Source organism: Pleurodeles waltl, chromosome 1_1 (genome assembly GCF_031143425.1).
Source record: "Pleurodeles waltl isolate 20211129_DDA chromosome 1_1, aPleWal1.hap1.20221129, whole genome shotgun sequence".
NCBI classification, from domain to species: Eukaryota; Metazoa; Chordata; class Amphibia; order Caudata; family Salamandridae; genus Pleurodeles; species Pleurodeles waltl.
In genome coordinates, this window is record NC_090436.1 from 28,007,838 (window position 1) to 28,021,768 (window position 13,931).

Genomic DNA, 13,931 nt, shown 5'->3' on the forward strand with positions numbered 1-13,931 from the left:
TACATTTGTGCCTCGCGTGCCAGGCTGTACCTGTTTCGGGCAGCACATCCGTGCTTTGCACGCCGAGATGATGGGATTTCTGACCCTATAGTTGTGCCCTACCTGCCAGAATCGCATGGTTGTTGGCACGGTATTTGCGATTTACATGCCAAGATCATATGCTGCTGGCACTACGGTCGTGCTTTGCACGCCGGGTTCGCACTGCTCCTGGCATTTCATTAGTTCCTTGCATGCCCAGGTCGCATGTTTTTGCCACTGTGTTAGTGATTTACGTGTCAAGATCACAAGGTTTCCGGCAATGCATCAGTGTTTTACATGCTAGGGGCACATGGTTTCAGCACCCTGAATTAGTGATGTGCATGCCATGACCACAAGCCATTTAGCACCACATGCTAGGGTCACATGGTTTCACGGCACTACATGAGTGCTATGCATGCCATGGACACATTAGTTTTGGCATTACATGCTAGGGTCACACACGGCACTACATTAGTGGTGAGCATGCCATAGACACATGGCATTTTGCATACTTTAGTGCTATACATGCTAGGCTCATATGGCTTCACGGCACTACATAAGTGCTGGGCATGCCATAGACATAGGTCATATGTCTCTGATGCTACATTACTGTGTTACACCTCCCTAAAACGTGGTTTCTGTGATTGCACTGGTAATGTGTGTCCTTTATACTGTTTGTGCTGGGGTAACGTGAGCACTGCTACCTTCTTCCAAACAAGCATTGGCAAAGCCAATAGCTCTGGCCTCGACTGCCGACCTGTGGTGGGAGGAAGCAAATGGGAATCAGAGAGCAGATCAGTGGGTGAAGAGGGCTGACTGAAAGCCCCTGTAAGTATGGACTGAATATGCATTTTTATAAAAAATAATGGGGCATATTTAAGAGCCCCCAGCGCTATCTTAGCGCCCCTATGGCGTCATTTTTTTTACTTTAAGGCGGCGCTAAAGTGGCTTTTCCACTGCTCTATATTTACAAAGTGGCGCAATGCACACATTGCTCCACCTTGCAACCCCTTGTGCCACATTATGCCTGCACCACGCATGCAAGGGGGGCGTTCTGGCACTAGGAGGCCCGCAAAAATGGCGCAGTGAAATTTAAAAGATTTCACTGCGCTATTTTTGGCACCATTATTAACACTTGCTCAGTGCAGGTGTTAAAATGCCTCTATCATAGTAACCCATGGGCCTTCTTGCACTTTGCTGCACCAGCATCAACATTTTTCAATCCAGTGTAGCAATGCACTGAAATAGCATCAAAAAGTTTGAAGCTATTGTGCTAACGACCGCCATGGCGCACTCTAGTATAAATACGGCGCAAACATGGTGTCGTTAGGTCACAAGAAAAGTGGCGCCTCAGAGATGACGTGCCACTTTTTCTTAAATATGGGCCAAAATGTCTTGGCTAATGCCAGCCATACAAAACATACATATATAAGCATAGATACAGGGGCTTTTAGTCAACCCTCTTCATCCATTGGTCTATTCTTGTATCAGTCACATTTTGATTCCGCCCACCACAGCATGTAGCATGAGGCAATTGGTCAGCCCACTAAAGCCCTTGGCTGCCCCGACTGATGAGTGACAGCATTTTGCATTATAAGCAAAGCTATTCAAAGATGGCCACCCGTGCGCACAAACGCATAGAAACACATAGGGTGTCATCTTGTAATGGTTTTTACTAAAGTAAAAAAAAAAACTGTAGACCTATAGTTGTGTATATCCACATACCAGCGGATAGACAGGAGGCCATATTGTAAAGCTACACTTTTTTCATACACTTTACACAGCGTCACAGAAATTATGCGATTTTGTGGCCGCTGCCTTTTCCGCATAGTTATGAATTTACGGCATCTTCCACATAGTCCATCATGTGCTGCATAATTTTCAGATTTGAACAATACAATCATTGTGCTTACAAGCTCGGCAACATGTGTTGCCCTCAGTAGAAATTCCTCTATAGAGTTCACTGGCGAACCTTCTGTTGCTTTTTGCTGTATGTGAATGTTAAACTGGTAAAAACGACAAAATAGTGAAGTAATACTATCGCAAAACGTGCCGCTTTACTCCACATAATTTGCATTTCTTGCTGCATAATTTAGTTAGTACTGCCACATAAGTTGTGTCCTCCCCTTCCGCATAATTCCAATGGCCCTGACTTTACCTTAACAAAAACCTTTCTGAGAAAACAACAATTGTCAAAGGCAGTAACTCTGTAGCGATGCCAGACTTATTGACTTTGCCAATGCTTTTTAACATTCTTCTCCCATTTATTTTTTCTTCTGGTTGTTTTCTTTTTTTTAACTGCTGGCAGTACACTAAAATACATTTGGTGTGTAAATAGGTTTCTTGGTAGTGATTTCCTTATAAAGCTATTTCTTCAGGGAGGACGATGGTGAGCACCGGGCGCAAAGGTTTTGAGGCGTCCTTGATCAGGATCGAAGTACCTCACAGGAGTCTTGCCTTGGCAGTAACATCCTTCCTTCAGCCCAAAGGAATCTTCTCTAATGGTGTAATGTAGTCACCAGGTGGCTGCTTTCAAGATGTAAATATTATCCTCATTTGTACTTACGTGTAAAAATATACTGTTTATAATGGGATTGGCCTTGTCCTCAGCCCTAGGAATATACTGTTTTTATTGGCAGGGTACCCGTCAGTACGAATATAATACTTATAACCCTTCATACGAATATACTTTTTAATAGCATAGTATCTGTGCCCACCCATACCAACATTCTACGTTTAACAGGGCGGCACCTCTGCTACTCAGTACAAATATACTACTTTTAATGGGACGGTAACTGTATCCAAGTGTACAAATGCTACTTTAATGGGATGGTAACTGTATCCAAGTGTACAAATATACTGCTTTTAATGGGACGGTAACTGTATCCAAGTGTACAAATGCTACTTTAATGGGATGGTAACTGTATCCAAGTGTACAAATATACTGCTTTTAATGGGACGGAAACTGTAGCCAAGTGTACAAAAATACTACTTTAATGGGACGGTAACTGTATCCAAGTGTACAAAAATACTATTTTTAATGGGACTGTAACTGTATCCAAGTGTTCCAATATATTACTTTTCAAGGGACAATACCTGTACATATTGGCATGAATGTACTTTTATTAATGGGATTACACTGTACAAATACACTACTTCTAATAGCATTCCCCAATGCCAGTCCATACCAATGTCCTACTTTTAATGGAGTGATAACTGCACATGCCCATACAAATATATAACCACTAATGGGATGGCAGCTGTAGTCATCTCTACAGATATACCACTTTCAAAGTGATGGTCCCTCTACTCATCCATTCTAATGTACTACTTTAATGTGAAGCCTCTCTGTCCATCCAAATGAATATACTACTTTTACAGAGATGGATAACAATTGTCATCATCAAAAATATATCACTTGCAGTGGGACTATAGCTGCATCAGTCCACACGAAAATGCTACATTTAATGAGATGGAACCTGTACCTGTCTGTAGGAATACACTACTTTTAATGAGATGGGACCTTTTCCTGTCTGTGTGGATATACTACTTTTAATTAGATGGGACCTGTACCTGCCTGCAACAATATATCACTTTAATGAGATTGGACCTTTTCCTCTCTTTATGAATATACTACTTTTAATGAAATGGGACCCGTATCTGTCTGTAACAATATAAACTTTTTAATGAGATGGGACCTGTACATATCTGTAGGAATATACTACTTTTAATGAGATGGGACCTGTACCTGTGTGTATGAGTATACTACTTTTAATGAGATAGGGCCTGTCTGTATGAATATACTACTTTGAGTGAGATGAGACCCATATCTGTATAAATATACTACTTTTAATGAGATGGGATCTGTACCTGTCTGTATGAATATACTACTTTTAATGAACTGGGTCGGACCTGTACCTGTCTGCATGGATATACTACTTTTAATGAGATGGGGCCTGTACTTGCCTGTATAAATATACTATGTTTAATCGGATGGGACCTGTACCTGTCTGTATGAATATACTACTTTTATTGGAACACTGCTTGTAGCCGTCCGTACAAATATACTACTTTAATGGGATGGAGTATTTATCTGGACATAAGAATATACTACTTTTAATGGAACAGCAACTGTAGTCCTTACAAATATATCACTTCTAATGGGACGGTACATGTACTTATCTGTACTGATATACTACGTCTAATGGTATACTACCTGCGTGTATATGCAGTTTCTGTGGGCACTGTACCAGCCTGAAAAACATTCTATTTTAATTTACATGTTAGATGTACTCTTTAATAGGATAGCACCTCCAATCCAATGTGCAAATACCTTATTTTTATTTGGATGGTACTTTTATTTCTCCATAGCATACTACTTTTAATGTGATGGTAGCTGCGCTAACCGTTACAAATGTGCTCCTTTTAATGGGATGGTACCTATACTCAACTCTACAAATATACAACTTTTAATGGAGTGGTATCTGTCCTCACATCTACAAATATACTACTTTTAATGGGATGGTAGCTGTCCTCACCTCTACAAATATACTACTTTTAATGGGATGGTAGATGTACTCACCTCTACAATATACTACTCGTAATGGAATGGTAGTTGTCCTCACCCCTACAAATATACTACTTTTAATGAGATGGTAGCTGTACTCACCTCTACAAATATACTACTTTTAATGGGATGGTAGATGTTCTCACCTCTACAAATATACTACTTCTAATGGGATGGTATCTGTCCTCACCCCTACAAATATACTACTTGTAATGGGATGGTAGCTGTACTCACCTCTACAAATATACTACTTTTAATGGGATGGTAGATGTTCTCACCTCTACAAATATACTACTTGTAATGGGATGATAGCTGTCCTCACCTCTACAATTATACTACTTGTAATGGGATGGTAGCTGTCCTCACCCCTACAAATATACTACTTGTAATGGGATGAAAGCTGTCCTCACCTCTACAATTATACTACTTGTAATGGGATGGTAGCTGTCCTCACCCCTACAAATATACTACTTTAAATGGGATGGTAGCTGTACTCAGCTCTACAATTATACTACTTGTAATGGGATGGTAGCTGTCCTCACCCCTACAAATATACTACTTGTAATGGGATGGTACCTATACTCACCTCTATAAATATACTACTACTTATGGGATGTTAGCTGTACTCACCTCTACTAATATACTACTTTTAGTGGAATTGCGTCTGACTCCTCTTGCCTTTATTTGCACGTACTTACGCGTGTTCTTCCCATACTACTTTTAACGAGACAGTACCTTTTCTCCTCCATATAAACATACAGAAACATCCCTTTCCATAAATCACATCCTCAATAAAACTGTACCTGGCTCTAGTACACACAAAGACACTTCCTGCGTTGCTGCTGGTTATTCCGATGGCACCACCCTCCTCTGTGAGAATGTACTACTTCTGTACAGATGGAATCCGCAGCCGACCAGTCGCCTAGAAGCACGACTGGCACTGAGCTATACCAGATCATCTCTTCGGCACACTCCTCCCTCTGCAGCACCGGGCTCTCAAGAAAACCCTTCATGGCTTTAGCTCACAGGGATTTGAGCTTCTCCCTGGACAGATCCCTTCCCAATCCAGGGATGTTTGGGTTCCACACAGGTGTGGTGTACTTTCCACCATCCATGATACTGATGTGGTTCTACTGACACATGGTTCCCTTTACAGCTGGTCCTGTTGAGAGTGATGTGGGTCTGTGTTCTGGTCTGAAGCCATGTTGAGTGGTCTGTGATTCTGTCACTTTGCCACAGTAGAAGTTTAATGGTTTGTTGCAGTCCTCAGCCCTCAGTCCATACTTCACACTGTTCCATCATTTATCTTAGCCCATGCTCAAGAAAACAGAAAGGCCAGGCCAAAATACATTTTCCATAATGATATGAGCAGCTATTTAATCAGGTGTATACTTGATTCAAATTGTATTTTTTATTTTTTCTCCATGTCAGTGGAAAATTTCCAAGCTGTGAACATGTCTGTGAAGTGTTTGAGAATATACTAGTGGGAGGGCTGCAGTAAAATAGAGTGATTTGATATGTGGATTGTGGGTTCCACATTCCACTGAAACTTTGAACTAAGTTTTATTCCAAGAACGATTTACTTTGGTAATAATTCTGTGAAATATCTTTCGGGAACATGTTTTGCTGTTCTTGGAAGATGTAGAGTCTCTAGTATTTCTGCAGAAATGTCCTTGATCACTTTCATTGAAATTCCTGGCAAAATCCCAAGAAAAGAGGTTTGTCATTTTGTTGAAGTTACAACAAAATGGAGAACTTGCAGCCACTCTGTGGAGTGTTTGTCTGTGTCCGTTGGAGGGTCCTGGACCATGCGAATCTTAGTGTACTCAGCAAGAGGTCAGAGCCATTGGTGCCCTTGCGAGGGTGTGGGTTAAACAGCAGGGTCAGCCGGGAGGCGTGGTGTGGGGCAAACCGCGCCCCCATAAGCATTCCCTTTCTACAATACCTCCAGTATACCGCATGCTTTAATTGCACCGCAAGGTAGTAAAGCTCTGAATTAGAGACAGCCGTCCCCCGTTATTGGTGGACAGTCTGAGTTCGGTCAGCCTAGTCCACAGCCTCCTGTCGCCCAGATGAGGTGGAGCATGAAGCTGCCCATCTCGCGAAGGATGGGTTTCCGGGAGTGATGCAAAGTATTACAAAAGGAGTGGTAAGAAATACCGTCTTTGAGAGTTACATCCTACCCACCACCCACAGCGGAAGGGACAGCCAGAAGGCGATGGAGGATCGGATAGTGGAGAGGGCCGGTCGCAGGTTACCATCCAGTTTGTCAGCTGCTGTATGATGGATATGGACACCTAGATTGCGGAATAGGGGGGCAGGAGGGGGGCTCAGCAGTGTCTCCGGTGTATGGATCAGGAATACGTTAGATTTTTCCCAGTTCATACAAAGACCAGAGATCCTGCCATAGTGTCACGGCGCTACACGCCCCACAACCTCTGAACATTCCTCTCGCAGGTAAGGTAAGAGGTCATCCATGTAGAGTGACACATGCAGGGATGTTTGTCAACAAATATCCCTTGATAGACGTGGAATGGTGTTTGTGTAGCACTTTCTTTCCTCTGGTGACTCACAGATGTTGACACCCATGATATGCCACTAAAGTAAGCAGAACTACAAAAAGGACAGGTTAATTTTAAGCAGCCTCTTGGGGAGCAGTCAACAAGAGATGTGCCGCGTAGCACTTAGACAATATACCTTTAACATACATTACATGTAAAGTTTGCAATTCAACAAATCTTATGACAAGAAAAAAACTGCTTGACAGAAGTTCTTTTCCTAAGAAACTTTTTTTTGCTTGGTTTGCCTGTTTTCTTTAATCAGCCTCTGATGAAATTATATGCACTCAATCTCTGTTGAGGGGTTTGCGGCATGGCATTAGCGCTCAAGTTCATTGAGACTGTGAGGGCTTAAGTTTGAGAATTCTTGAGAGAGCACAAACTTTCACGTCTTCTCTTTGCAGGTGGAGCTATGCCTTTTTATGAAGAGGTTTAGAGGCTACATTAGCTGCACTCATTTGTTGACCCCATGGGCGGCCATTTTGGCTCAGGTTGACAACAAGGTCTTTTTGTTTTGCAAGGCCCGAGATATCTGATTGATTTCTGAAGGATGGGTCTAAAAAACCTACAAACACACTCTAAAAAATGAGAACATCTTAAACTCATGTGACTGCCATTGGTGGGAGCAGTAAATATTCTCATCTCAAGGCGGACGATTCCCTTCCGTGGCAAACCTGAACCAACTAGCTCTTGTGGGAGTGTCCATGCTGTGCACATAACAGGTTTGTTGCAGTGTACCTTCAACATGTCTTTATGTACAGCCCCCAGCCCCTGTCAGTGTGCCTTCTATTCCTGCCTCTTGTGAGTTTGTGAGTGAGTAATTGAAAGGTACAGATTCACACTTTAAAGAGCTGTTAAATAAATACACAGACAACGCATAGTGTTTTACTTATCAGTCATAGGGTTCATGCATTGGGCCAAGATGTGCCATGTTGTGAGCTGTGTTCTCGTATCCAGGGATGGAGCTCATTTTTTACCTCTTTCTTCGCAGGACCACCTCTTGAAGCGAGCAGCAGACATTGCCGAAGTCCTATACAATGTGCCCCGCAACACCAGCCAGCTGACGTCCCTCACCGGCAACCACGCCCACTCAGGAATGATGGGAGTCAACTCCTTTGGGAGCCAGTTGGCTGTTAACATCGCAGAAGCAAACCAGGGTACGGATCAAGGTGAGCGCATGCGTGTATGTATGACGTCATGTCATGGCTGAGGCTGGCGGAAAGCTGGGTCTGGATCAAGGTGAGCGCATGAACGTGTGTGTGATGTGATATCATGGCTGAGGATGGCGTAAAACTGGGTCTGGATCAAAGTGAGCCCATGCATGTGTGTGTGACGTCATATCATGGCTGAGGCTGACGTAAAGCTGTGTCTGGATCAAGGTGAGCGCATGAGCGTGTGTGTGATGTCATATCATGGCTAAGGCTGGTGTAAAGCTGGGTCTGGATCAAGGTGAGCCCATGCATGTGTGTGTGATGTCATATCATGGCTGAGGCTGGTGTAAAACTGGGTCTGGATCAAGGTGAGCGCATGAGTGTGTGTGTGATGTCATATCATGGCTGAGGATGGCGTAAAACTGGGTCTGGATCAAGGTGAGCGCATGAGTGTGTGTGTGTGACGTCATGTCATGGCTAAGGCTGGCGTAAAGCTGAGTCTTGATCAAGGTGAGCGCATGTGCATGTGCAATGTCATGTCATGGCTGAGGCTGGCGCAAACCTGGGTCTGGATCGAGGTGTTGGTGTATGCACGTGTGTACACTTGTTTCTACTCGTGCACCCTCATACACACCCATGCAAAGCACAGGTCAGCACATGTGGGTAGATTAGTTGGCGTGTTCTCATCAGCTAGCCTATCTAGGAAAGGACTGGACACTGATAACGGTGGGTGCTTACACATATGTCTGTTAGCAGGTCATGGCAAGGGACACACAACAGAGCATGTATCTAGGTGAAAGCCAGCAGATGTATCTGCCTGCCAGTCGAGTCAGTGCCTGTCCCAAAGCTGAGTTTAGGGTACAGGCAGTTCTGTGCATACATGCATGTATGCCGGGAGGTCATGCATGAACTAGCACAAACAAGTTATGGATCAAGATCAGATCATCCGTGTAAATCTGATCACAAACCCTGGGTTTCTAAAAGTAATATAATATGTGTGTGTGTGTATGGGTGTGTGTGTGCGTGTATGTGTGTGTCTGCACATGTGTCTGCTGATACATTTTGTGCAGGATACGCGAGAAACCACGACTGATATACGTGAGGGCACCTCAGCATGTGTCTGCTGACGTGGTCTTGCCCCAGTAAACTGGCGCCCAAGTCAACGTGAGCGCACGAGCCATTGCCTTGTAGCAGACTACACGGGCCTGTGCAAAACAACGTCTGTGGTGGGGCAAGGTCATATGTGTCTGCCTGCTGACGGAGCCTGCAAAGGACTGGCACAGAGCAGGCTAGGCATTGAGGCAAATGCACGCATGTGTGTTTGCTGAGAGATGTGGGCACACACTGGCACAAAGACGGGCATAGGCCAAGGCGAGTGCATGCATGACGGCAGGTGCAGTCACAGATATATCACCGCCACATGCTTTAGTGACCAAAGTTAACATCTTAACTCATTTGTCCCCCAAAATCCTCAAAAGCCCAATATAGAGTGAGTTTCCTCCTAAATGTTACTTCACAATATTATAAAAAATGCCTCTGACATGCCCCACATGCCCCTAGTTCCCCTCTCCAAAGCAGTCCCAATAATGTTCAATGTGTCTTTAAGTTATGTTATTATTTGGTTCCAAAAAGCCAGTTTTAGGCTTCACAAGTGGTGCCTTTTGTCCCAAAAGATTTTTGCGCTGATATAGAATCTGCATAAATTTGGTGGCTGTCCTGCCCATCCTACCTGGGGGTGCACACATGTACAGATAATCTGCCAGTTTATTGCCGATGGCATTTATCTGCCAAATGGTCTTTTTCTAGAAGACATCCCTCATTTGATTTTGCTTTCACCACAGCTATGAGTGTAGCAGGCTTCCTAAACAGGTCACCTATGCACTGTTGCACACATGTGACCCGCCCACTGTAAAGTACCAGGCCAGGCACACATAGAGGGGGCAGCTGACGGGAGGCGAGCACCACCCTTCGCATATGGAAACCCTTGGAGGACTTTGACACTCTTAGCCAAATAATCATGCTTTGCCACCTGGGGATCATGCATAAGTCTCCAAAAAAAGCAATCAGTCGGTTCCACCTGTTTCATGACACATATTTCTTGCCTGTCCTTGCCAAATGTAACAATCACCTGTGGACTGCACAGGGCCATCTCCTGGCCTCATCACACTCAGAATGTATCTCTGTCCAGGACTGAGGTCTGCTTGCCTCATGTGGTAAGAATGCAGTGTTGTACACTGTCCACACGGGGAGTTCTTATAGGTTTGATAATACATCTTCCCGACCTTAGACATATGTCATGACCCAACAACAGGATTATAGGTGTGCCAGGTGTCCCATGCTCCATCGTAGGGCTCTGTCCCCATTCAAGGCACGCACTTCCTGAGTGGACTCCACCAAGTTTGGAGCCCTTATTAATGTTGCGCTAAACAGTGAGTAGGATCCTGTAATTATTGTTAAAATTACCTAGCATGTCACCCAGATAATTTCTTTGCAGGTGCCACTGACAAAATTGAAAACAGAATAGGAGAGGATGTTTTGGAATGTCAGTCATTCTTACAGCTTTATGTCAACATGTTTCAGCCAACCCTAAGGCCTAGACAGGTCTGCGGCCTTCCTCAGGATCATAGATTGCTAACACTCTACCTATGTAATATGTGTTATTTAAAGGTATATGGTGCAGTGTCATGAAACTATATTCCTTAAACAAATAAATATACTAGCTATCACTGATGACATAATTCAAGTGTTTCCTGATAGCTACAAACAGAGAAGGCATTGCCATACAGTCACTCTCATTTCCAACCATGTAATCATGGACCACCACATATCAAAATCCTGGCCTGCGTGATGCACAGATATGTGTTACTGCCAACAAGCTCAGTGCAAAACACATCTGATTGTAAAACAGAACTTTTGGTCTTATCTTGAGAGACCTTGAGAGAGGAATGACCTAATCTGTAGTCAAACACTAGATTGGTATAATCAAAGAGTAGAAATGTAATCCAGGTGAAGCGAGCGCTGCCTGCCAGGGTAAAGATGGGCAGAGGTCTTGCTGCTAAAATCTATAGATGAATTGGAGCCACACTGCCAGAATAAAGGTGAACGGAGAACTGGCTGATGCAATATAAAGATGACTAGAGAAAGCACTGGTGCCAGGACAAGGATGAACATAGGAATATTTTCTGGAACATGCAGATGAATAGAGTACTGATAGCCAGGATAATTGAGAACAGAGGACTGACTGAATGAATATACAGATGAATAGAACACTGACTGCTAGAATAAAGATAGACAGAGGACTAGCTGCAGGAATATACAGATGAATAGAACACTGACTACTGGAATAGAGATGGAAATTGGACTATGCTGGAATATAAAGATAAATAGAGAACTGACTGACGGCGTAAGGATGCATAGTTGGCTGAATGCGTGACATATAGATGGGAGGGAGAGCCCAATTTGCAGAGGTAAACTTAGACCTGAAGACTAAGTTTAGACCTAAAGTCCAACTTTAGACCTGAAGGCCTAAGGTTAGACTTCAGGTCTAAACTTAGGCTTAAGGTCTAAACTTAGGCTTAAGGTCTAAACTTAGGCTTAAGGTCTAAAGTTAGACTTTAAATCTACATTTAGACCAATAGTCTAACTTTAGGCTTAAAGTTTAACGTTAGACCTGAAGTCTAAGTTTAGGCCTGAAGTCTAAGGGCCTGATTTAGATATTGACAGACGTAGAACTCTGTCATAATGTTGACGGATATCCTGTCTGCTGAAATCTAAATCCCATTCGACTTCCGGTCTAAAGTTAGACTTTAGGTGTAAACTTAGGCTTCAGGTCTCAGCTTACCTGGATATACGATTCATTTATGGAACATTCAGATGCATATACCACTGACAGGCAAAAGAGGGATACAGGACTGATGTCTGGGAGCCAGAGCTGGATTGAGGATTCACTGATGTGATATAGAGATAAATTCACAGCTGGAGTAAGAAGGATGTGTAGATGGACAGAAGATTCAACCAATGGGCTATAGAGACATATTCACTGATGGGATAGGATGGATGTATAGATGGACAGAAGTTTCAACCAATGGGCTATAGAGACAGATTCACTGATGGGATAGGATGGATGTGTAGATGGACAGAAGATTCAACCAATGGGCTATAGAGACAGATTCACTGATGGGATAGGATGGATGTGTAGATGGACAGTCGATTCAACCAATGGGCTATAGAGACAGATTCACTGATGGGATACGATGGATGAATAGATGGATAGAAGATTAACTCATGGGATATACAGATTGATACAGGATTCACTGCTGAGATAAAGGTGGATGGAAGACTGCTGAATATATAGAGGGATAAACTGTTGGAATAAAGAAGGCTGCATGACTGACTGCAGCTGGGGCAGAGATGGACAGTGAAGCAGATGAATACTTTTAAATGCAAAATGTTTGTGTACGGGAGGGTACTGAGTCTGAGTGGAATTTCTAGCCATTCTTTTCCTGATGATCTCTTCCATATTTTTCCCAACTCTGTTCCATGCTCCTCCTACCTCTAAATCCCGCCTCTTTCTCCTCCTGTCAGTTACACTACTTCCTTAACTCTTCTGCTTCTTCCCCTCTTGCAGGCTATTCTAGGAACACAAGTAGTGTGTCACCTCGGGGGTACGTGCCCAGCTCCACCCCCCAGCAGTCCAACTACAACACCATCACGTCTAGCATGAATGGCTACGGCGGGGGTGGAATGACAGGCCTTGGGGTGCCCGGCTCACCCAGCTTCTTGAACGGTTCCACCGCCAACTCTCCATATGCCAGTAAGTTTTCTAGCACATTCCTGAAGTCTAGCATCTTTTGCCTCTGACCAGCCATGGATTTAAGACCCCAAACTTATATAAGTTATTCCAGAGGGAACAAAGATGTCCTAAGTCCTGACATGTGGCGGGGAAGAGGATGGGCCCACCAAACCTTCTCTGTAAACTCAGATTTCCTCTGCACTAAAATGCCCCCTCTTGTCCCATAAGGAGATGACAATCACTGAAGTTAGGAACTGTGAGGCTACTGTAAGTAAGAGTCTATGGGGCTTATTATGACCCTGGCAGGCTTGAGACTGCCATTGTCTCGGTGGTGGTCGGACCACCAGAACCACCAGTTTTCCTCCACTGGAGGGCCAGGCGGTGCTGGCGGTCCTAATCCGCCAGGGCAGCACTGCATGCACTCCTGCCCTGGGGATTACGAGTCCCTTCCCCGGGGGCAGCTACATGGCGGTAGCACTGACATGTGACTGCTGGCAGAGACGTGGTGCAGGGAGCCCCCATGGCCAGCCCCATCATGATGTTCAAGCAGACAGTGAACATCTTGACGGGTGCTGGTGCATCCTAAGCACTACAGCATTGCCGCCGGCTCTATTAGGAGCCGGCGTCAATGTTGTAGACTGTTTCCTGGTGGGCCAGCGGACAGAAACAACGTTTCCGCACACTGACCCAGCGGGAAACTCTAAATGGGCCCGATGGAAGGCGGCCGCACTGGGGGCAACCTGACCATCGAGACTTAGGTGGATGGCCTTTTCCATCCGCCGAAGTCCTAATCGACCCGTATGTCACAAGGAGGTCAAAGATGTGTCACAAAGTTTGCGGAAGAC

The 13,931-nt window shown here is 44.2% G+C and overlaps 1 protein-coding gene across 6 annotated transcripts in view; it reads left to right on the top strand.

Moving 5' to 3' along the window:
• The window catches only part of LOC138258764 (transcription factor COE3-like), a 408,817-nt gene that overhangs the window by 383,539 nt on the left and 11,347 nt on the right, over positions 1–13,931 (top strand). For 4 of the 6 annotated variants that reach the window (XM_069206356.1, XM_069206200.1, XM_069206279.1 and 1 more), the window contains exons 13-14: positions 8,135–8,312; positions 12,922–13,107. In XM_069206356.1, the coding sequence (XP_069062457.1) occupies positions 8,135–8,312; positions 12,922–13,107 (364 nt within the window). The remainder of the gene's footprint in view (positions 1–8,134; positions 8,313–12,921; positions 13,108–13,931) is intronic. The other 2 variants (XM_069206443.1, XM_069206120.1) reach the window with 1 other exon arrangement.